Below are 23,571 nucleotides of genomic sequence, written 5' to 3' on the forward strand. Positions count from 1 at the left end.
AAAACCTTACAAAAACATGTTTTTTCGAGTCATTTTTTTACAGTATTCATTTATTTAAAATATTTGTAACTTGTCATATTTAAAACACAATTTTAAATGTTAAATCGAAATGTTAAATCTAAATGTTAAATTTTAAATCCAAATGTTAACTCTAAATATTATATTTAAATCTAAATATTAAATTTAAATCTAAATGTTAAATCTAAATCTTATATTTAAATCTAAATCTAAATGTTAAATCTAAATCTTATATTTAAATCTAAATCTAAATGTTAAATCGAAATATTATATTTAAATCTAAATCTAAATGTTAAATCAAAATATTATATTTAAATATAAATGTTAAATGTTAAATTTAAACGTTAAATGTTAAATCTAAATGTTACAGGAAAGTAAATATTTAGCTAACATGCAAATTTATTGTACGGCTCAACGGAAATACCAAAATAAAAGCTTTACGAAAACCTCCGGTGCAAAATTGTCTAAGGAGCTTGGAAAGAAAAGCATCTGGACTTCTTTGAGTTGCTTGAAGACGTTTCACCTCTCATCCGAGAAGCTTCTTCAGTTCTAAGGGTCAAATGGTGGAGAGTCCCAGATTTAAACCCAGTGGGAGTTTCCCCCCAAAGAGGGACAAAGGACCCCCTGATGATCCTCTACCTAATCACATGAGCCAAGGTGTGAAAGCGGGTGTGGGTCACAATCAGCCAGGGTTTCGGGTGAGCTCATTGTGAAACCTGGCCCCACCCTATCATGTGATTTCCTGAGGTCAGATGGCCCAGGATGTGAGTGGGCATTAAGGCGTCTGGGAAGGGATCTCAAAACTGGATTATAGATGGCAGACAGCTGGTGTCGTAAACCACCGCCTCTGTTCAAAGATGGTCACTCACAGTGGACGTAAATGGCTTCTTTCACTCCTCTTTCAAACCGTCTGTCCTCTCTGTTCAAAATGTGAACGTTGGCATCTTCGAAAGAGTGACCTTTGTCCTTTAGATGCAGATGAATCCCTGAGCAAAGACCACAACATCACTATATTATCAGCTGATAAGGGAAGGTGCACCGTGGTCCTAAACACAACGGATTACCACACAAAGATCACTACTCTCCTCAGTGACAACAATACCTACGAAGCCTTAAAGTGAGACCCCACAAGCAGCTACAAAAAGAAACTTATAGCTTGCCTTCAAGACCTTGAAAGGGACAAAATCATTGACTGCCTTACATAGCACCGCCTTTACCCAGGGGATGCCATACCCTGCATTTACGGACTTCCTAAGATCCACAAGGAAGGTGTCCCACTCAGACCCATTGTCAGTAGCATAAACTCAGCCACTTACAATATCTCGAAACACCTTGCTACCGTCCTAGCACCTCTTGTGGGGAACACCCCACATCACATCAAGAACTCCACCGACTTCACTGACAAGGTCCAGAAACTTACCCTGGACCCAGATGAAACCATGGTGTCCTTTGATGTAGTCTCTCTCTTCACTTGCATACCCACCACGGAGGCAGTGGAGACTGTCAGAAAACGACTACAAGAAGACAGCTCCTTGGAAGACAGGACCAACTTCACACCCGATCAGATTTGCACACTGTTAGACCTCTGCCTCATCACTACATATTTCAAATACAACGAAGGCTTTTACAGACAAAAACATGGCTGTGCTATGGGCTCCCCCATGTCACCTATTGTAGACAACCTTTACATGGAGGAAGTGGAAAGGAAGGCTCTTGGCTCTTTCAAAGGAAGAGTACCCAGCCACTGGTACAGATATGTAGACAACACCTGGGTCAAAATCAAGACACAAGAAGTGGAATCCTTCACCGTGCACATTAACACTGTGGATAAAAACATCAAGTTCACCAGGGAAGACACAAAGGATAACTGTTTGCCTTTCCTGGACTGCGCTGTGCACATTGAAGAGAATGGCAACCTCAACACTGAAGTTTACTGGAAGCCCACACACACGGACCAGTACCTCCTCTTTGACTCCCATCACCCTCTGGAACACAAACTTGGGGTAATCAGGACCCTACACCACCGGGCTAAACATGTTCCCTCTAAGCCTGAAGGGAAAAAGAAGGAACACACACATGTAAAGGAAGCACTCAAAACGTGTGGCTATCCTAATTGGGCGTTTATAAAGTCAGCAAAGATGCACAGAAAAGAAGATCAGACACCAGCGAGGGAGGATAAGAAGGACAGACGCAACAACATTGTCATCCCCTATGTAGCCGGTGTATCAGAGAAACTCAGGAGAGTTTTCTCCAAGCACGACATCCCGGTGTATTTCAGACCCAGCAACACACTCAGACAGAAACTGGTTCACCCAAAAGACAAAACTCCTAAACACAAACTTAACAATGTGGTGTATGCTGTACAGTGCAGCAAGGAATGCCCAGACCTCTACATCGGAGAGACCAAACAGCCACTTCACAAGTGCATGGCACAACATAGAAGAGCCACCTCCATGGGACAAGACTCAGGGATTCATCTGCATCTAAAGGACAAAGGTCACTCTTTCAAGGATGCCAACGTTCACATTTTGGACAGAGAGGACAGATGGTTTGAAAGAGGAGTGAAAGAAGCCATTTACGTCCACTGTGAGCGACCATCTTTGAACAGAGGCGGTGGTTTACGACACCAACTGTCTGCCATCTATAATCCAGTTTTGAGATCCCTTCCCAAACACCCACTCACATCCTGGGCCATCTGACCTCAGGAAATCACATGATAGGGTGGGGCCAGGTTTCACAATGAGCTCACCCGAAACCCTGGCTGATTGTGACCCACACCCACTTTCACACCTTGGCTCATGTGATTAGGTAGAGGATCATCAGGGGGTCCTTTGTCCCTCTTTGGGGGGAAACTCCCACTGGCTTAAAATCTGGGACTCTCCACCATTTGACCCTTAGAACTGAAGAAGCTTCTCAGATGAGAGGTGAAACGTCTTCAAGCAACTCAAAGAAGTCCAGACGCTTTTCTTTCCAAGCTCCTTAGACTACGATGACCTGGATGACTGAGAACCTTCACAGACATACTCCGGTGCAAAAGTGTGCCGGTAGTGGTCAGATTGTGTCTGCTCTCCCATGATGGTCACTTCTCACCGCCATGAGCTGCTTCACTTCTTGCCTACCAGCATGTCCAGCGATTTGGCTGGACATGTGCTGCAGCGATTGTGAAGTGGAGCCTGCAGCTGCCGAGAGTCCACTACTGCTGAACCTTTGGATGGCTGACAAAAGGGATCTTCCGATGTTTTCAGCTAAATCGCTGGACGTGCTGGTAGACAAGAAGTGAAGCAGCTCATGGCGGTGAGAAGTGACCATCAGGGGAGAGCAGACACAATCTGACCACTACTGGCACACTTTTGCACCGAAGGTTTTCGTAAAGCTTTTATTTTTTGTATTTCTGTTGAGCCGTACATTAAATTTGCATGTTAGCTAAATATTCAGTTCTCTGTAACATTTAAATTTAACATTTAACATGTAGAATATAATATTTAGATTTAACATTTAACATTTAGATTTAAATATAATATTTAGATTTAACATTTGGATTTAGATTTAAATTTAATATTTAGATTTAACATTTAGATTTAGATTTAAATATAATATTTAGATTTAACATTTAACATTTAGAGTTAAATATAATATTTAGATTTAACATTTAGAGTTAAATATAATATTTAGATTTAACATTTAGATTTAAATATAATATTTAGATTTAACATTTGGATTTAGATTTAAATTTAATATTTAGATTTAACATTTGGATTTAGATTTAAATTTAATATTTAGATTTAACATTTAGATTTAACATTTAAAATTGTGTTTTAAATATGAAAAGTTACAAATATTTTACTAAATGTTGTAAAAAAAAATGACTCGAACAAACATGTTTTTGTAAGGTTTTGAGCTAAATGTGGAAAAATGTTGCCGTTAATTTCAGCATGTTTCACTTTACAAACGGCGCCCCATAGTGGAGAGGTAGACTTTTTTTTAAAACTTAAAGTGTAATAGTGCAATCAGTGATGGTTTAACACTGAGATCAAGTTTTTAGCTGCTTCATTTTATGACATGCTCAGTTCTTAGAGCGTAGTCACAGATTAAAGGAATTAAAGCAGAACCTTTGGACCCTGCTGCCTTCACTTGTTAGATATTAAAAGAGGTGTTCAGTGCCATAGCAGCCAGACAGCTAATCAGCTACTGAATAAAATGTCAGCTATATCTTCACAAGTTCTTTCACATTACAACAAAACCTCACAATTTAATGTAATTGGATTCAGTTCTTGCAAAAACGGACACTCTAATGCAGGCTGTAACCTCTGCTTTACTTTTTCAACAGTTATTAGACTAACAATTATTTCTCCTTTTTTCTATGGGAGTCAAAAAGGCCACTTATCTACAAGGCCAAGCTTCAAGTGGCAGCAGCTCAATATGTCGAGAGGTCAAAATCATTTTAACTTAATGTATTTAATTTCAAACTGATGCAACACCATCAATATCCAGTAGCTCCAAAAGTTACAATATGTTTTCAAGGATCAACTACATGCAATGATAAACCTCAGGAGCCCTGTAAAAGTACTTAAAAATGATTACAGGAGCCACATCAGTACATCAGTCAGATTTTTTTTTCTGTCTTTCATCACAAAGCAAACACTGTTTCATAAGAATAAAATAAACAACCATCCAGGCTTTTAGGAAAACATTATTACCAACAAACATTTATTGCACAGTCAAATTTAATCAGTGCAGTGTAATTGGTTTAAAGGTACAAAGGACAGTCTTTTTTTTTTTTTAATTTAATAGGAAAAAGAATATCGTAGCTGTAGATATACACTGATTAGTGGGTAATTGCATCTTCCAACAAAGGGATCTCTTAAACTTAGAATTAATCCACTAAAAATCCACAGGAGCAGGGACCGGCTTGTAAACTGCCATGTTGCTACACCATCTTGAATCCAGTGGTTGAGATGGACATCACCATTCTGCCTAATTGTGTTTTATGTCTGTGGCTGGAGACATAGTGCGCCAAAGGCCGAGGACAGTCAGCAGAGTAGACATGCGACACTCCACTCTCAGGTTAAACAACCTCATCATTTTAAGATAATGTTAGGCCTTAACAAAAATCACACTTTCCCACACTCTAAGGAGTTTAAGCAGTTCAGACTGATATGAGGCTATGTGAAATGTAAAAGCATCACAAGTACATTTCAGTGATAAAGTTATTTAACTGGAGTTAAATTTGTCAAACACAAATAAACCCCCAAAACAGTGTTTCACAACTTGCTTGGTTTTCAGACAGAAAACCTGTCTCACTGTCAGACCTCCTCCGCCTCATTGTGCACTGCATCAGCAGAGACACGCTAATGCTGACTGAGATCACAATGCTATATTTATTTGTGGTGAGGATAATTGTGTTTGCAGATGGCTCAAAGCGCAAAGTTTCCTCGTACAAACATGCAGGATGCCTTTTCTTTGTGCTCTCCAAGTGCTCCAGGAACTGGTCATTCTAAACTGGCAGTAGGTGCGGATGTGAGTGTGTGTGCGGTGCCTCTCGTCCTCTGACAGCTGGGATAGACTCCAGCCTCCTTCTAAGCCCCAGGTTGAGTGTTTGAGGTCATGGATGGTTAATTGTGTTTGCCTTAAGAGGTCCGGTGAACACATAATTCACATTTTAGAAGTTAAAAAAAGACCTATTACAGAAGATAAAACACGCATCACTGTCTGAGACATTGTCGCCTCGCTGAATAGTGTTATAATGCGTGTCACTCAGTAGTCTCTTCTTAAAATTAGGAGGCTCATGTCCCATGCATCTTCCAAAATATACACATATGCATTCCTGCTTCATTTCCTTTTTGTTGCACAGGTTCCAATTTTGCCTTTTCTATGTGTTTCTGAAATCAAATAACCAGAAATATGTCTAAAATGTATGAGTTCCAAATGATGTGATGTAAAAAGAAAGTGTGTCCCTATTCAGATGCAAATATAGTCAATTATAATGCGGTGTATCAGCAAGACATATTCAGCAGTATTGATTGGGGGAGGACTTCTGGCCTGCTAACGAGGCGTGCCTGAACGCATCACAGTAGTCTGCAGACCGATGATGTCAGTTTACGAGATGTAGGAGTCTCTGCATCACCATGTGTGCCGACACAGTATAGGCCTACTGCTGACCGTCAGCGGGCAAGCAGTGTAGAAAGAGGAGGGGAGGAAAAGTGTGTTTACACAGACGGCAAACTGCCTGGGGAATCGTAGGGGAGAGGAAGTCAGCCGGCTCTGTGTCTGCCTGCTCCAACTTCCTGCTCAGAAAAAGAAAAAGCACAGGATCCTATTTCAGTCCAGCACAACTCCTGTAGACCAGAAGTAAGCATGGAAAAACAAGGAATCACACAAGCGTCGCCGTAAACTTTTTCGGAGGGACCAGACCGAGCCGGAGATCGCAGGTAAGGTCAAAAATAAGCGGGCGTCTTTCCGTGAACAGCGCTTTGTTGCCTGATTGGTGGCTTGTGTGTGTGAGAGAGAGAAATAACGCATGCCGAGTGGGGCGAGCGGCCGTAATTGCGTTTCAGTTAATTGTCTTGGCTGTAAACACGTTTGGTTTTTTGTTTTCTGCTTCAGCTTAAAGTCTTAAGGTCGAGCTGGTTTCTAAGTTTCTACACACGAATGGCACAGATTTGGGGTCAGACAGAAATGTATCGTCTTCCGGTGCGAGCAACATCTTGAAAATGAGTCAGTGGGGCAGTGTAGTGATTCAGACCTCCGTGCGTAAAAGTGAGTGTAACTTTGCAACTGAGCAAAGAAAAAGAAAAGGGAGAGGCAAATGAAAAAGCAGTGGAAAAAAACAACAACAGAAAAATAGCCTCAGAGTCATTAAAACCTGTTTTCAGATGCTTTTTTTCTTGCGGGTCCCCCTGTTGAATTTTCCACCGCCAGTGAACAGGAAGAGAGCAGATTTAGTCATGGCTAAGTAATGTCTGCATACACCATCTAATCTCATTAGGAGTTTCCGTTCAGCCAACACACTGGATGGCTTTGTGCACACGCGAGACTTCTCGGGGCGAGCATCCCGCAACAGGGCTCGTCGTGCCCCGACCAAAACCACCACAATAATCCCCAGATATTCTTAGAAAGACTCCTAGCACTATTTCATTTGCGGTTCTCACAGTGACTTGTTGCCTCGCTGCAGAGCTGAGATGTGGGCTTTTTAATTTCTGTTTTGCTAGGTTTAACTCTGTTGTTTTTTCCTGTAGTGGGTTAGTTGTACTATATTTAATAGGTTATACTCTATGAAGCTACTACTGAGGTCTGACCTGCTGCAGCAGCAGCATGCTTAGAGCATCTCGCAAAGCGGAATTTTCAAAGTCACACTGTCCTAAATTGCAGATCTGCCTGCTCAGTGGCCTCTCGCTGCAAGCGGAAAGCTTTACTTTCTAAAGTCGAATTGAAGGCTGGGTGTAGAGTGGGTTAACGGGTGGAGCTGTGAAAAAGGCGACAATGACGTGCTCTTTTGACCCTTATCCCTCTGGGAATTTTGTGGGAAGTGTGGCAGGATCAGGGAAGCACTCCCCTGCTGTGGGATCCCCTCTCCTCGCCATTTGTCCTTGGAAGTAGAATAGGAGGAAGTCCTGACTTTGACAGGTTTGTAGTTTCACATGGCAGATAGAAAACTCAGGGGATGGCTTGTGTCGGAAATTAGTTCAGCCCTCTCTCTCTCTCTCTGCCCGTCCTTTCTGGACAAAGATAAGCAGCGGTTGAAAAGCTTCTCCATAATCTCAGTTTTCTTTAGTGGCTTGTCATTTCAATTTCATTCATATAGCACCAAATCACAACAGCAGTCATCTCAAGATGCTTTATATTGTAAAGTACAGAGCGAAACCCCCAACAAACAAACCACCCCATTTGAACAAGCACTTGGCGACAGTGGGGAGGAAAAACTCCCTTTTAGCAGGAACAAACCTCCGGCACAACCAGGCTCAGGTAAGGACAGCCATCTCCCGTGAACGGTCGGGGGGTGATGGGAGGAAGACAGGATAAAAAGACAGACTCTGGAAACGATAATGAAATGAGAGCACAGTCCTTTCCATCAGTATTCAGACTGTATTATGTCAAAGGTCTGCTGTAATCATTTCCAAAAAAGAAGCTTTACATCATTCACAGTTATTTGTTGCATACTGGACTCCTCTGTTCATTCTCCACCTAAAACAAGCCATTTAACCTCCTTGTGTTTTTTTAAACTTTAACTTTAACTTTCTTCTTCTTTCTTGGCTTCTCCGCACAAACAAAAGATTTGAACTTGAGTTGGGTGAAAGTTCTGTTTTAATAGTTAGACCTTCATGACATCACAAAGAACCAACAACACTTTCGTCTCAGAGGTGTTTTTTTTACGGAAGCTAATCTCATTCTTTGAAATTTTGGCCAAAAAAATATATATCCAAATCATGTAAACAAGAGTAGCGATATAAACATGAGTGAGATTAAAACTAACGTACTGAAAATCATCATCAATCACATTTAAAAAAAAAAAAACAAAAATTAAAAATGGCCACCAGTTTCTCCTAAGGTGATGTCTCACCATATTATCAGATAAACGCACTATTCAGAGTGACACCACTACCGAGAATAGCAGCGCATCACCTTACAGTAAAATTCTGGCCTTTGTTAATTGAACTATGACTTAACACATCATCTGCTTTATTGTCAGTTTCTTAGTAGTCATGTGATTTAATTTTTGTATTTTGAAATCAAGCAGTCGTTCGAGCGCCGCTCTCGTCAGAGCTGTGGGGACAGAAACCCCCACTGCCGTTACTAGCATATGAGCTCCTAGCAGGCAGGCAGACAGGAGCTCCGAGGCTGCACATTCCTCTATTAAAGGAATAACCCACCCCGGGCCCGTCGTACTTCCTCTGGAGAGAGGGCCAGGTTGAACCGCAGCATATTTCTGGCTTGAGCTGTTGTTAGCCCCCCCCCCCCTTATTTTTTTCTCTCCTGTGGCTCCTGCTGCTGTTACATTACACTACACTCTTGACACACACTGTTCTATTCATTGGCGGTCTGCTCTTTCTTGCACCACATGTTGGAGCTCAAACAGATCGGCCCCTCTTTAGCCAGTAACTTAATTTAGTCTGTGTGCAATAAAACACAGTGGCAAGGCAGAACTGAGAAGGGGCGGGGGGGATAAAGGGATTATATTTAGATGAAATGTTGGGTTGTTTTGTTATAAACAAGTTATAAATGGGCCTAAAGTAAAGTGTAAAGAGGGACTTGCCTTGTTTCCCTCCAAAGGTTTAATTTGTGTGCTTATTCTGTCACTGTGGCACCAGGCAGGTGTTACACACGCCAGTAATTTGTGCTTTTTCAGTAACGGCTCGCATCTGTTAGCATGTTTGGTGCTACTCTCCACACGCTGACCTAATCATTTGTGCGTCTCGCTGCAGGAATGGACAGTGCCATCACTCTGTGGCAGTTCTTGCTGCAGCTGCTGCTCGATCAGAGTCACAAGCACTTGATATGCTGGACGTCCACAGACGGCGAGTTCAAGCTCCTCAAGTCGGAGGAAGTGGCCAAGCTGTGGGGGCTGCGCAAGAACAAGACCAACATGAACTACGACAAGCTGAGCAGAGCCCTGCGCTACTACTACGACAAGGTTAATTAAAGTGATTCTAGTTGCCTCTCCATAATAGCACAGCTAATCGTGTGACCGCAGCTGCTGTGATAGGTTAGCCGGGAGAGGAGTGTGACGCCACGACACATTCTCTGTTCTTCCCTTTAAACTCACAAAATCCCCTGATAAACACTTCTGCTTCCTCTTTCTTGTAAAGCGCACACACAGATCTGACTGTGATGTAACAAAGCACTACTTTAGTGTGGCCCCAAACACTCCTCTGATATTCTATGTGTGTACCTGGTTTGTTTTTCATAATGATCTTATCGCGGTGAATTGTGTTTGCATGTTTTGCAGAACATCATCAAGAAGGTGATTGGCCAGAAGTTTGTTTATAAGTTTGTGTCCTTCCCTGAGATCCTTAAGATGGACCCGCAGGCGGTGGAGATGGGCCTGGCTTCGGGAAGGCTTCCCCTTCAAGAACAAGAGGCCCAGGAGCTGGAAGTGGAGGAGGAGGAGGAGGAAGCTGAGGAGGAGGCCCAGAGGAGGACCCTGGCAGCCTTGGGGGCACAGCAGTGTCGCAATGACTACCTCCACTCGGGTCTCTACTCGTCATTCAGCATCAGCTCCCTGCAGAAGCAGCCCGAACTCCTCCGTGCCCTGCAGGAGCGTCAGGAGGAGCAGCGCTCCGTCATCCGCTTCGGCACCAACGCCAACGAGAGGAGCTCTCCTCCCTCAGCCAAGCCCGAGTCCTATGTCTCACCGGGGCCATCTAAACTCGCCTCTCATTCCCCCTCCCCGTCCTCTCCTCACACTCAGCGCGGCCGGAGCCCCGCTGCTGAGGAGGAGGAGCAGGAGGACTCTGACCAAAGCGCTCAACCCCTCAATCTGTCCTCCGGGCACAGAGGGCGAGCCCTGCAGCCTCCTGAAAAGAGGAGCAGCAGCGGCGGTGGCAGAAGCAGTTCTCTTAACAGTAGCGCTAACCACGGAGATGGACTCCCCCCAAAAAACAAAAAGCCTAAAGCTCTGGAGATTTCAGCGCCGCCCCTGCTGCTGGCAGGGAGCGACATCGGCTCCATCGCACTCAACAGCCCGGCGCTGCCGTCTGGGTCACTCACTCCGGCCTTCTTCACTGCACAGGTGAGCTGAGCAGCAGAACTCTACAGATGCTACAATGACACTAGTTCCTCCCTCATTTCTAGACATGAGTCATATGTTGAGTCTCAACTGTGATTATGTGAGCACTTTGAGGACTAGTGACTCATTCCTTGAGTGTCAAGGTGCTTTCCAGCATTTTGCCATCACATTGGAATAAATACGATTTGATCCCTAATTTAAGATCTAACACTTCACTCACACCTAGGATTGCACTCTTCATCTTGCTACAACTTTCCCTTCTCACGAGCACTCAGTCGCTCCCTTTTTTCCCCTCTTTGTGATTTAACACAAACCCAGTAATCTCACTCCCTGCCAGACCACAGCTGAACGATACATGCCTGATAATAATCAATCTCAGAAAGACGATATTTCTGCCCGTGATGCCATCAGTGCCGTCCCCCCTGAGCGGTACTGTGGCTGATGATTGAACACCAGAGTATGACATCAGCGTCCCCAAAGCCCCTTATAGCGCTTTCTATATTTAGTCGTGCCTTCAAAAAACAGAGAGAGCGGGTGTTAAATGTCACAAAGAGGTTTTTGCGCAGTTTAAAACATCATTAAAATATTTGTGTGATGTGTAGACCAAGTGCCGCATTTCTGTGTGGCAGTAATGTTTTGCTTTCGTCTGCCTGTGGAGCCATTGTTTTTTCTTTTGTTTTGTTTTTTTCAAATTTTATTTTCTGCCACAAGTTTAGAGCCAAATTCATCGAGCTGTAACATTTTGGGATTATACCAAAAGATCATAATGGCCCACGGCTCCGGCACAAGCACCAACTTGAGTTTCATCATCTAATTTAGTTAATCGCGTGTTTGTACTGGAATTGTTACAAAGAGAGAGAAAAAACGAGCGCCACATCAGAGAGGGGTTCGTCCACGCGTCGAGGAAGACTTCGGAGCTACGCTCACACCGCCCGCTGACAAGGGCTGCGTACGATGAGATCAGAGGAGAGCGAGCGATTTACGCAAATCTTCGGTGAGTCCAACCTGCGAGAGGAGGGGAAGAGGCCCTAAGCGATGCCATATGCTCCAATAATTCCGTTAATACTCGAGCAGCAGGGCTGGGTCCCCTCGCAACACTGGCTCACTTCTCTGAGGTGACACAGGGGAAAGTAGGGGAGGAGGGGGGGGGGAGAAGACTAGGGGAGACGGAAGGAGGGAGGGAGGGAGGGAGGGAGAAATTGATTTCATATGTTTTCTCTCTAGTTCCAAGTGCTTGACGACCACTGCCCCCCCCAAATCAACAACAGCCCCCCTCCCCTCCTCCTCACATCACCCCTGTATTCGGCAGTAGAAACCACAGACTTCCTTCCTGCTTCGTCAGTTTGTTTTTCCAAACGCTGATACATGTCCGTTCACCGTTTTCAGCATGTTGTGCATTAGCAAAACCCTCAGAGCAACATTCTCAATCCGCTGGTTGTGAGTTTTGTTTTTAATTTTGTCCCCACTAGTTTCTCTCATTTATATAAAGCCTCCCTCCCTGTGTGTTTTCCCCCCACCCGTCAGACTCCCTCGGGTTTGCTGCTGGCTCACAGTCCGCTGTTGTCAGGCATCCACTTCTGGAGCAGCCTGAGCCCAGTCGCTCCGCTCAGCCCCGCCCGGCTGCAGGGCCACAGCTCCCTCTTTCAGGTAAGAAACACATACAGGTGTAGCGGAAGACAGAGGGACAAAAATAGCAGGAGATGAGAATAGAGGGTGTACTCAAAGGATTATTTACTGGTAGCGCTTTAAGCAGAGGAGGAAGTTGGAGAGGCTGCTGGGGCCAAATTAGTGCTTCTGCAAAAGCCTCATTGTTTCCAGCGGTTGATAAAAGAAAAGAGAGCAGAAGACCAGGGCAGGAAAAGCTTTTAGAGAGGGCGATTATGTGAGCTAGGTGAACCAAACTTTTTATTAAATGATTTCTAATGCTGCCCAAATGCAAGTATTTACCTAACAGGAAGCAAGAAAACTTTTTTGTGTGTGTGTGAGTGTTATTTGCAAAGCAGCAGTCACAAAGGGTTGTGAAACTAGTTGAGACTCAGTAAGCAGGTCCTGCAGAGGTGTCCTGTTTCAGAGCTTGTGAGAGGGAGAGGAAATCCTGTGAATACTTCCTGTTTGAGCCCAGGGGAGCCAGTCTGAACAGGGTGGACTGGTTTGAGAGCTGCTCCTCATTTATGAAACACACACACACACATTATACCGGATTCATTGTGCGCAAATAAGACTACTTCTGTTGTAGAGTTGGGGGGGAGAGAGACAAGAAGGAAGCGGCACAATGAATTAAAAAAACAAAAAACAAAACAGGAAACCAGAGCAGTGACAATGCAGCAGTTCCTTACCGGAAAGCGGTTTTCATAGAGACTCCATCCCCTCCCCACTAACTCAGTCCCTTTCTCTTCCTCTGCAGTTCCCCAGCCTAATCAACGGACACATGCCTGTCCCCCTGCCAAACCTGGAAGGAACACCCTCCTCCCTGCTCCTGTCTCCCACCACTCACAAATCCTGATCCAGGATCTGTGGAAAATGCCGCAAATTCATCGTTCTCTTGTTGAAAGTTTCTCATCATAATAATCAGCAGCAGCAGCAATCTCTTATTCATGATGTCAGATTTTGTCTCAGAAAAGCAGAGACAGTTATGTGACCTCACTTTTTTTTTCTCTTTTTTTTTGCACTTGACTTGCTTCAGATTCTGAGTGGTTGAAAGCACTTGGTAAAAGCCATACGCCACGATGTCTCAGAGACATCTGGCCTCTTTATGATAAAGAACAGCACGTTTCTACACTAGCCTGTCCGCGACGGACAGAAGCGCAGCTGCGAAAGGCTAACCAGCCGCTCAGCCTGCGCAGAGCCTGGTTCTTTTAATCTTTAGAAAAAAGAAAAGAAAAAAAGAAACAAGTCTACTTGTTAACAATGTGAAACTGATCGTTTCACTTAACGTGGTATTGTATGTAACGTATGCACTATGCTTCTCAGATAGTACCGGCTGTGCCTTGTTGTCCTGTTTTTGTTTTCACTTTATTTCAAAATCTTTTAATGAAGACGAGATTTCAAATGAATGAAAACCTTGTAACACTTACGTTCTTGTTTTTTTTTATACTGGACTTGGTAATACAATATGTATTCTGTATATTTTTTTTGTATTGTGAAGAATGTCATTTTCAATAAACAAAGCATTGAATGCTTAAACAGAGTTGAAACTTTGTAGAGCAGCTGAAACAAACAAAAAACAAACACTTTTGGTTTTAAACCTTTAGATTTAATTTTTCTTTACTCTGGAAAAAAAACTGAAATATGGGAGGGCATCTGCAATGAAATCCCACACCAACAAATTATTCACAAATAAAGAATATCATACAAAACACGTCTTGTAACACTGTTAAATAAGGGCAGGACTATAGCTAACGCTTCCTGAATTAGGGGTTCGGTGGCTGCTGTGTGCTTCCTCATAGAAAAGAGCAGGCATGCACCACAATGACAGAGGAGAAAAAAAAAGATCTACTTTTACAGATGAGGGAGATGGGAATGGCAGACAGGTAAACCATGGGCAATGCACAAACAGGGCACTGCAGATTCCAACAGTGGGAGCTCATTTTTGCAGCTCCTCTTTGTAAGAGTGGAGAAAGAACGAGGACAGGAGGGTGATCAGTGTATTTCGTAGGTGTAACTATTCCTGTAATGCCCTAGTTGACAATCTGTGTTGCTCTTTCCCTTCTCTCTCTACTGCATTTGTTCATTGGTCACGGCAGAGACCGGAGCGTCCCTGGAATGATATGCCAGCAAGTTGTTTGTTTTAAATGCACAGATCTGCCAAGTTTTGTGTGCAAAAACATAATAATGTCAACAACAACAACAAAAAAGAAATCTCACATTAATCTCCGGCTGGGATAAAATGATTAGTTATTATATCAAAGCTGGCCTCGGAAAAACCTTCAGAGTAAATGGTCACATGTGATTTGTGCAGCTGAGTGCAGCACCATGGCAACAGAGACAAGAATATGAAACCCCTTTGAGCTGCTACAGAAACCTCCCTCCGTCTGTGTGCCTCACACACCCACACGTCGTCCAGGAGCTTCGAGGTGGAGTTTTAATGTATGAAAATGGAAACGACGACCAATAAAAAAAAAAAAAGACAAAAAAAAATATATCACCCACTTCAAAAAAATCTATACACATTGCATGTTCTCATTAAAGTGACTGAGCCTGTTAGAATTCTAGACAGTAGTTGGATTTAGCAGCAAATTCACTTGTCAATAAATATAGATGTACAGTGTACAAATGTCTCTCTGGAGCCAGTTTCAGACTAAACTTGGGACGGGGTCAGACCGTGGATAGCCCCCCCACCTCGCAAAAAAAAAAAAAAAAAAAATTCTGGAGGGGGACCGAAGGTGACTACGACATTCCACGCCAACTCTCATCTCCGCGTTCTGATCCAGCGGCAAGACTGTACAGCCAGTATATCGTTCCCAAATAACTGTATCCAGTCCAGAGATTTTAAAACAGCATGCTTTGTCTTCTGCTTTTTCCATTGCCTGATGGGAAACAGAAAAATAAAGTCTTTAAATATCGATTCAGCTATTTTAAATGACAGAAATCTGCATTTCCCAACTATTCCGGGCTATTTGATAAGCAAATTGGAGTAAATCAATCCAAATAACAAGGTTAAAAAGTAACTTACTTATCACAGTGACTGCTATTTAACCTGTTCGGTGGGTTTGCCCACGAAGGAATAAACAATGGTATACACATTTCATTTTTAAATTTAACCGTTATCGTGACATCTCTGCTTTCGTTGTATAAATCGCCAGGTTCCAGGTGCTCTGCGGTCATAAACAGGAAGTGTAATGTGGGCTACAGCTTGAGCCTTTGTTAGCCTGTATTTGTTCACATTTCATGATCCTTCATAGATCTTTGCACTAGTTGTTTACAGTGTACAAATTTTACAAATACAGTGGTTTGTTTGTTTTTTTAATTTACATGTGAGCATCAGTCTTTGAAGGACAGCATGAAATTTCAGGAAGTAGAATGTAACAAAATTTACAAGCACATGTTTAATTATACATGTGGCACTATGGCGGTTTAATATAGTTAATCCTCATAATGAGTTTATGCAGATTGTGGCAATTATGTTAATAATTTGGCCAATTGAGTGGGCCGTACTACAAAAACCTACGCTTGCACTTGTCTCTTTTCGCTCACTCAGTTTCTGTGCTTCCCACTTCCCCTCTTCTCGATTCTTTATTCCTCACCTGATTCGGGGTATGATGAGTTCCGATAGCCGGGATCTCTCTGCAGCTGCACCTCCTTCAGTGTGAATATGGATACGGCTGCCAAAGACACAGTCAGTCAGTGCAACAGAAGAAGAAGACGTGCCGGGTGAACAGTGTTTCTGTTACAAGGCTGTAAGTGATCCTCTCTGTACACTGCAATACCCTTCAAGTTGTACTGAGCGGATGGTGCCAAGTCTGCATTACTGCATCACCGTTTCATTACTCACTCTCTGGCAGCGTGTGCACACGTGGCCCCAGGCTCCTGAAGTATGGCTGCCTCATTGCTTCATCAGCAGAGATCCTCTTCTTCGATTCATACTGAAATTTAGGGCAACAAAAGTTTCAGCCATTAAAGAACAACAAAAGAACTGGCTCAGCAGCCTGCGATCGCATGCGAATGTGTTGGCACGCCTTCGTGCGCTTCTTTCCAAATACACAGTCCTGACATAGCTGCGAAATGTGTCACATGTTTTTAGCGTCTCTTTAATTCCTGGCAGATATGGCGAGACTTACTTTTAGGAATGACATCAGCAGGTCGATTCCATCATTGTCCAACCTGTGCGTGTGGGGGAGGGGTGGGACAAGAGTTTGGAGGTGGAAAAAAGAACAGGAGGGATGGAGGGGGGGGTCAGTAAAGGTGGGCTGACTCATGGATAGAGGCGAGTGTTAAGGAAGTCAAACAGAGTCAACTATTCCACAGGATTTCCTTACAGGAAATGATAAAGAGCACACGCTCCTAACTACACAAACCTCCAACACTCATGTCTAACTAAAAGCTAAAACAGCTCTGCTTACAAGCTCTCCTCTTATATTTGTGTCACAAGAAACACTTTTCCACCTCCAGTCATCAGACAACCAGGCAAGAGAGGTGAATGGAGGGGTAACAGTAAGGTTTATATAACTGCTCCATAAATACCTGAAACAACCAGCAGCAACACAGCCTAAGCTGGGACATGTTGCATCTGGTGTAGAAGTAAAGTTATAAAGATAAAATGAGAGAAAAAAGTATCAGGCTTACCTGGGGGCATGATTAATGAGGGACTGTGCCTTGTACTTGTGGAACTTGTAGGACTTGAACTCATCAATGGAGGATATTCCAGGCCAGCTGTCTTCTGTAGGAGTGCCTGTGGAGGGACATTTAATAGACCTTGTTAGAGCCCGCGTCAGCTGGATGGGGCTGTTTCATGGAGCCGCGGAGGGGGGACGGGGCTACATGCCAGGGTTAATGCGATTAAAGGCTCTGGTTAAAAGTCTGAACGCTCCTCTGTCAGCAGAGGGCAGCACTCACCTAGCAGCCTGAAGATGAGGTGCAGCTCATCCTCCACTGTGGAGCCCGGGAACAGCGGCCTGCCTGCAGCCATCTCATAGAATATACAGCCCACACCCCTGACAGAATGACACAAACAGGTGGGAAAGGTCACAAAGATGCGTCTGACTGAAGCTTAAACAGCAGCCTGACTCAACAGGTGTTCCATCTCTAAACCAACCCTGACGTTTCTCTCAATTGGAGATCGGAGAAACCATTTACAGCTGCATTGTCTTAACAGCGAGGCTGTGTCCATCAGCAGCAAAGTCTCTTTACACCCGCCCGCTCATAAGGGCGCAAACTAAACGAAATGAGCTCCAGACACCTGTGCCCGTTCCACAAATCACTGAAGTGGCAATTTCACGACAGAAAACCAATCCGAGAGGATCACATCGGCCTGCGCCGTCGCTGTGCAGCCATACGGAAATAAGAGAGTAACCACGAGCATCGTTAGCGTTTCCTAATAGTTGCAATCCCCCCCCGTCGAGCGAGGCCCACTCACCACATGTCGATCTGTGTGGAGTACTCGGAGGAGCCGAGCAGCACGTCGGGGGGCCGATACCAAAGAGTTACCACCTCGTTAGAATACGTTTTAGTGGGCACAGACTTCGCCCTCGCCAGGCCTGTGGAGCAGAAATATGGACATATTGGAAAAATGTCATGAAATTCATACAAAGGAAGCTATTTAGAATACTCCAAATATTCATCGGTTTAAAAAAAATAGCTCTGTAGAAACATTTTAATGTAATGTATTGATTTTTTACCAAAGTCAGCCAGTTTTAGTTCTCCTCTGTCATTGATGAGCAGATTTTGGGGCTTCAGGTCTCTGTGGAGAACTTTCCGCCTGTGACAGTAGGCCAAGCCTCGCAGGATCTGGAAGAGGAAAATCTAAAGGAAGAGATTTTCTCGATCAGTACATATGATCGTGTTGATAAAGTTATTATAAAATAGTGGTGATCGAGCCTTGCTGCGTGTGGGAAGTTGGAGGCCAATCACTCACACACATTTTGGTCATGTGCCAAAATACGACGCGCTGATACGAGATCACCAACAGTACTGAGGTCTTGTATTTCTGTCTACTTAATGAGGATGTGGTTAACAAAAAAAACGACTGGTAACTGAAATTACTGTTAGCCAGGAAGAAAACAATTAGAAAAAAATTGACAAAAACCAGAATCACCAGGCCTCAAACGATGAATCCGCACCATCAGTATTATCTATGCGATGGAACAGGTGACCTTTAGCCTAAGCTCGCTTTACTTAAAAGTGCGAGAATTCATAATACATCAAGTAAAATTATATGGACCCAAATATATATGTATGCTTAGTTGGGGTTGTTTTTTTTTCTGTCCATGAACTAAAAACTCTAAAATAAAGAGTTTAAAAAAAACAGTGGTGTTCAGCAAAGTAATATATTGCAGATGCGCAATCATGAATGAAATTCTTTAATTAAATACTCTAAAAACAGGGATGTTTAAAGAAGGTTGCAGCAGCCCATTTTACTTATCCCCTTGGGTCTACACTTCTCCACCAGGGGGCACACTGACAATGCTTCTTGCACCCACACCAGCAGCTACAAACTCTTGACAGGTGATGAAGGTGCTCAGGCCAGCAGGCAGCTTGCGGAGTCTCACCTTGACATTCTGCATGCTCAGGATGTTCCCACAGTCATCCATGTACTGCTTAAGGTCTTTGTCCTAGAAGAGAGGAAGGGCGTTAGAGCGGGGACGCTACAGGCACACAAACTGCAACAGTTGGTAAGCCTTCATACTCCGCACAGAGTCATGAATAATAATAACGTCAAATATTTTAATCTAAGCATCCCTGCAGAGAACATCGTGAGTCATGCAGGAGGGAGGCTGCAGAGGTTTTGCTGGTCTCACCAGGTATTCAAACACCAGTGTGAGCGACTTGTCTGTGTGGACGATGTCGTGCAGCGTCACGATGTTGCCGTGTTTCAGGTCCTTCAGTAGAGACACTAAGAACACACGCAGAAAAAAAGAAGAAGAAGAAGAAGAAGACAGCTGTTACAGCGAGGGTGTGATTACACTCAGCTTATTTTCTATTCTCTCAAAGTAACATTAACCAACATTTGCTTTACTTCTTGCTCTGATGCCTCTGTGTTCACGCTGATTAAGCCAAGAGAGGTTTATTTATAAATCCTTCAATCTTACAAAAATGTCTGAGACTTACAAAGAAAGCTTATCTGGCTCAAATTAATCAACAAAGTCTCAAAACAAGAGCGTGCTGCCAACACCGCTCTCCATATAAGGTCGCATAAAACTGCAAAATAAAAGAAGAAAATGCCTCCAGTTCAACCCCAGTGAAGGATCCACATAAATCGAGCGACTCTCAAAGATGACAAACTCAACGTTTTTTTGTGAAACGTGCTAAACCTGGTGATGAAGAAACTTGAATAAATACATTTATCCATCTAAAAAAACAAAGCACCGTCAGTGAGCGCAAACTGAATTTACTCAAGCTGCCAGAAGATGACACTGAAATACAGTGCTTTGCAAAACTCTTAAGCCACGGCTCATTTCTTTACATTTGGTAGGAAACTGGGAAATAGGTGCAACGATTTATTAAAAGCATAAATGGAAATGAAGCGTATAAGGCATAAAGAAAGTTTGTAGAATTGTAAGTAATCTTCAGGAAACGTTCTTTTTGAAAGACATTCAAAGCTCTTCCTTGGATGTTGGCTGCCTTGTATTCAATTCTTTGTCAATGCTTGAATAAAGCCGAGGTCAGTCTGTGACTAAAAGTGTCGCGTTGTGTGATTTTCTGTCCAGGTATGCTTTCACTGCACTGGCAGAAACAAACACTGCACGATTAAAATCGGACTTTATTTGCATTTGTAATTTCACCAATTTTGACAAGATCTCCAACATCGCTGTCTGAAACGCAGCCCTGATACATGGCAGCGTCTCCAGTGTGTTTTACAGATGGATGCAGACACTCCTGACCTTCTCCGTACATACTGACAACGACTTGAACCAAAAATGTCAAATTTGGTTTCATCACTTCGTAAGACGTGTAAGTCAGTGATTTTCAGTTCACTTCTTGTGTAATGTGGCATGCCACAGCATTTTCTCTCTATTCTTCTTCTTGACAAATAGCTTCTTGATAGCTCTCCTTCGACTGAGACCACGTCTGATGAGGCTTCAGCAAACAACAAGCAGGGCCAGATGCATCTCTCAGGTCATGTGACAGGTCTTTGCTGGACTGTTTTCCTATTTCTTAAGGATATGACTTCGAAATTGAGTTCATCTGTTGTAGACACATTTTTTTAAGTCTGTCACTTCGTTTGTCAATCACTTGTGCAGTTTCCTCAAATTTGTTTTAATCACACTGCACACCACATAAAGAGTTTTAGGCTAATAGCTCTTTGGGAATCACCTTGTTGGTGAAAAAATATTATTTCAAGCATGTTAAACTGTGTATTCTTTAGCTAATATCTAAGTGTAACTAAGTGGATAAAGATACGATTTAAAATCAGTCCTCGCTAAGTTGTCTGTTATGTGCAGACTCGGCTTGTGTAAAAGTTCCAAATCTACCAGTGTCTGCTCGTGCTGGGATATATTTACAAACCTGACCACCTACAGGCACGACCTGTTTGTTTGTATTTGAGGTTGTTTTCTAGGAGCATTTATTCTAAAATCTGCTTTTCTATTTCAGTTAACTAAGTTGTTTTTTGCACTCCATCTTGCTGCAGATGTTCAAACGTCACTGTTCATAAAACGTAAAACAAATCAGCTTATATAAGTAAAAAAAGTTCAAGCACTTATATTTGACTGCTTGGTGACCAAATAGCGTTCTGTGGCTAAAATCTTTTGTACCCTCTCGGATAGCCGTGCACGGTGCTCCTTCTTCATGCTCCAGTCTGATCTCTTTCAGCGCCACGAGGTTGTCTGTCAGCTTACTCCGCCCCTTGTACACAGTAGCATACGTGCCCTATACAGCAGGAAAAGAAGGGGGGGGGGGTTCAGTGTTTCAGGTTAAAAGTAAACTCCACAACTGTGCCTGTGTGCACTTTAATCACTCACTATGAGAACGTTTGCACCTGGGGTGATAAAGAAAGGCTTTCAAGGTAAACTGTGCCACATACCTCCCCCAGTTTGTCCAGTTTGATGTAGGTCTCCAGCTTCCCAAATCCAATTTCTGACTGGAGGGAAGAAAAGGACAAACAGCATTAATGAGGGTAGTGTCTTTATTAGCAGTGACAGGCTTACACACACCAGGACAAATCCTCATGATGGCCTTGCAGCATCACAGAGTGGGGCGTGGGGGTCACACAACCAAACCAGCATCCCGACTAATTGCTTGTGACAAAGACCCGATGGCTTTTTACAACGTGTCTATGGGCGAGTCGAACAAACAACATGTTTTCATTTATATTTTTGAGCTAAATATATAATAAAAAAATAGCTAGTTTCAGTTTCTCTAATATTTGGATTTTTCTCCGTTTCTCATGTGTGCTAAGAAAAATATTTGAGGCTATAAAGAAATCCCATATGGTTGTGTCGTTTTACATCACATTTTACTACTCTCATCATTTAAATATAACAAGGATTGGTTGATCAATTGACCCAATATTCTCCACGATAAATAATAACTGAAACAATCATTACTTCCACGCATAATAAATCACTAAACGCTTCACAACTATTCAGTTATAACCAGAACACACACAAACTATTTAATAACTGAGCTATAACTGTCACTGCTGCAAGCCAGCATCTTCACAAGGCTTAAACAGACCTGTGCACTGGATAAAGACCAGCGCCAGAAAAGCTGAGAGGTCTGACAGCCAATCATCTGAGCAAATCCAGTCAGTGCTTTTGAAAAAACTCTGCAAAGGGGTGTGTATGCAAATAAAGTTGGGCCTGGGCGAGGCCGAGTGTTACTTACTCCTCTGTTCTGCTTTTGACAGATGCACAGGACAATCGTTCAGGCTCGTGACAAAAATGAGTGCTGAGAGGATGAGCTCTGATCGGCTGAGGATAAGGTGTGAACTCTGACGCTCTCACTTCTGTTTCTTGCTGCATTTAAATAAAACATTACCCTCAGAGCTATCTTTATCCATGTGCAGCCACTTCCTGACTCTTGCTCTGCTTCCATTTCTCTCATTCTGGTCCACCCCTGATTCTCAAATTAGCACTCTTCACTGTCGCTTTTGCCAAAAGAAAGAATTTAGTTTTTAATGTTATTACAGTTTTATCTGCAAAATGCTATATAATGAACCCTGAAACAAACATGGCTCTGCCGTTTAGAATTTACTACTAAAAACTCCCAATAATGTAAAAATCAATAAGGAGATCTTTAATGATCTGTGACACAGAATGTTGTACTTACAAAACTGACACACTGCTAACACCAACAACATTAATTAATGAATACTTTTGGGGAAATTAATTATTTATTGAGTTTATGGTGTCGTGGTTATTCGGGTGACATGAACAGATCACTTATTCATGACCCATCCTCAAGGGGTCATGAGCTAGTGTGATCACTGTGGCAGCATGGCCACTGAAGCTGCGGTTATGGTTGATGCACTCACTATACAACAGATATGCAGTCATCAGCTGCTTTTGTTAGGTACACATGGTCAACTGAATGTTATCTATTAAGCCAATCACATATCAGCAATCAGTGCATGTAAACATGTATAGGATGACTTGTTGAAGATCAAACTAAGCATCAAAAGGGGAAATAAAGGTGATTTAAATGACTCTGAATGTGGTTGTTGGTGCCAGATGGGCGGGTCTGGGCATTTCAGAAACTGAAAGCTGAAAAATGCCAGCTGGGGTTTTCCTGCACAACCATCTCTGAGCTTACAGAGAACAGTCTGAAAGAGAGAAAATATTCAGTAAGCAGCAGTTTTCTGGGAGAAAAGGCCATATTGATGCCAGAGGTCAGAGGAGAATGGCCAGACTGCTTCGAGCTGGTAGGAAAGCGACAGTTACTTAAGTTAATTCAACTGAGGTACAAAGAAGCGCACAACAAGGGACTACAATTTTCATTAAATGGCCAAGAAAAGTTGTAAAAACCTCGCCTGGTCTAATGAGTCTCAACTGTTGCTCTGACGTTTGGATGGTGGCGTCACAATTTGGTGCAAAAACATTAAAGCGTGGATCAATTCTACCTTGTGTCAAAAGTTCAGTTTGTGTCACAGTCACTGGATATCTAATAGATCACCTTAATGTAATGGAAAAGGGAGATTCGTATCATGGATGTAGCTGACAAATCTGCAGACATGC

At 43.0% G+C, this 23,571-nt stretch overlaps 2 protein-coding genes across 3 annotated transcripts in view; one reads left to right on the forward strand and one right to left on the reverse strand.

Annotated features, from left to right (window-relative positions):
- The first annotated feature begins 6,127 nt into the window (after positions 1 to 6,127).
- Positions 6,128 to 13,668, forward strand: LOC120730001 (ETS domain-containing protein Elk-3-like). The gene is made up of 5 exons (XM_040026062.1): positions 6,128 to 6,446; positions 9,438 to 9,646; positions 9,962 to 10,744; positions 12,266 to 12,388; positions 13,146 to 13,668. The coding sequence occupies exons 2-5, from the start codon at positions 9,440 to 9,442 to the stop codon at positions 13,242 to 13,244; spliced, it is 1,212 nt and encodes a 403-aa protein (XP_039881996.1). The 5' UTR covers positions 6,128 to 6,446; positions 9,438 to 9,439; the 3' UTR covers positions 13,245 to 13,668.
- LOC120730000 (cyclin-dependent kinase 17-like) overlaps positions 13,386 to 23,571 on the reverse strand; it is a 35,522-nt gene continuing 25,336 nt past the window's right edge. For both annotated transcript variants that reach the window (XM_040026060.1, XM_040026061.1), the window contains exons 6-17: positions 21,420 to 21,476; positions 21,151 to 21,265; positions 19,195 to 19,289; positions 18,946 to 19,008; positions 18,076 to 18,199; positions 17,814 to 17,934; positions 17,294 to 17,391; positions 17,024 to 17,129; positions 16,519 to 16,561; positions 16,233 to 16,323; positions 15,985 to 16,062; positions 13,386 to 15,267 (exon numbers count right to left, since the gene is read on the reverse strand). In XM_040026060.1, coding sequence (XP_039881994.1) covers positions 15,230 to 15,267; positions 15,985 to 16,062; positions 16,233 to 16,323; positions 16,519 to 16,561; positions 17,024 to 17,129; positions 17,294 to 17,391; positions 17,814 to 17,934; positions 18,076 to 18,199; positions 18,946 to 19,008; positions 19,195 to 19,289; positions 21,151 to 21,265; positions 21,420 to 21,476 — 1,029 coding nt within the window. In that variant the 3' untranslated portion in view covers positions 13,386 to 15,229. The remainder of the gene's footprint in view (positions 15,268 to 15,984; positions 16,063 to 16,232; positions 16,324 to 16,518; positions 16,562 to 17,023; positions 17,130 to 17,293; positions 17,392 to 17,813; positions 17,935 to 18,075; positions 18,200 to 18,945; positions 19,009 to 19,194; positions 19,290 to 21,150; positions 21,266 to 21,419; positions 21,477 to 23,571) is intronic.

The sequence above is a fragment of the Simochromis diagramma genome, unplaced genomic scaffold, assembly GCF_900408965.1.
Source record: "Simochromis diagramma unplaced genomic scaffold, fSimDia1.1 OVJJ01000293.1, whole genome shotgun sequence".
NCBI classification, from domain to species: Eukaryota; Metazoa; Chordata; class Actinopteri; order Cichliformes; family Cichlidae; genus Simochromis; species Simochromis diagramma.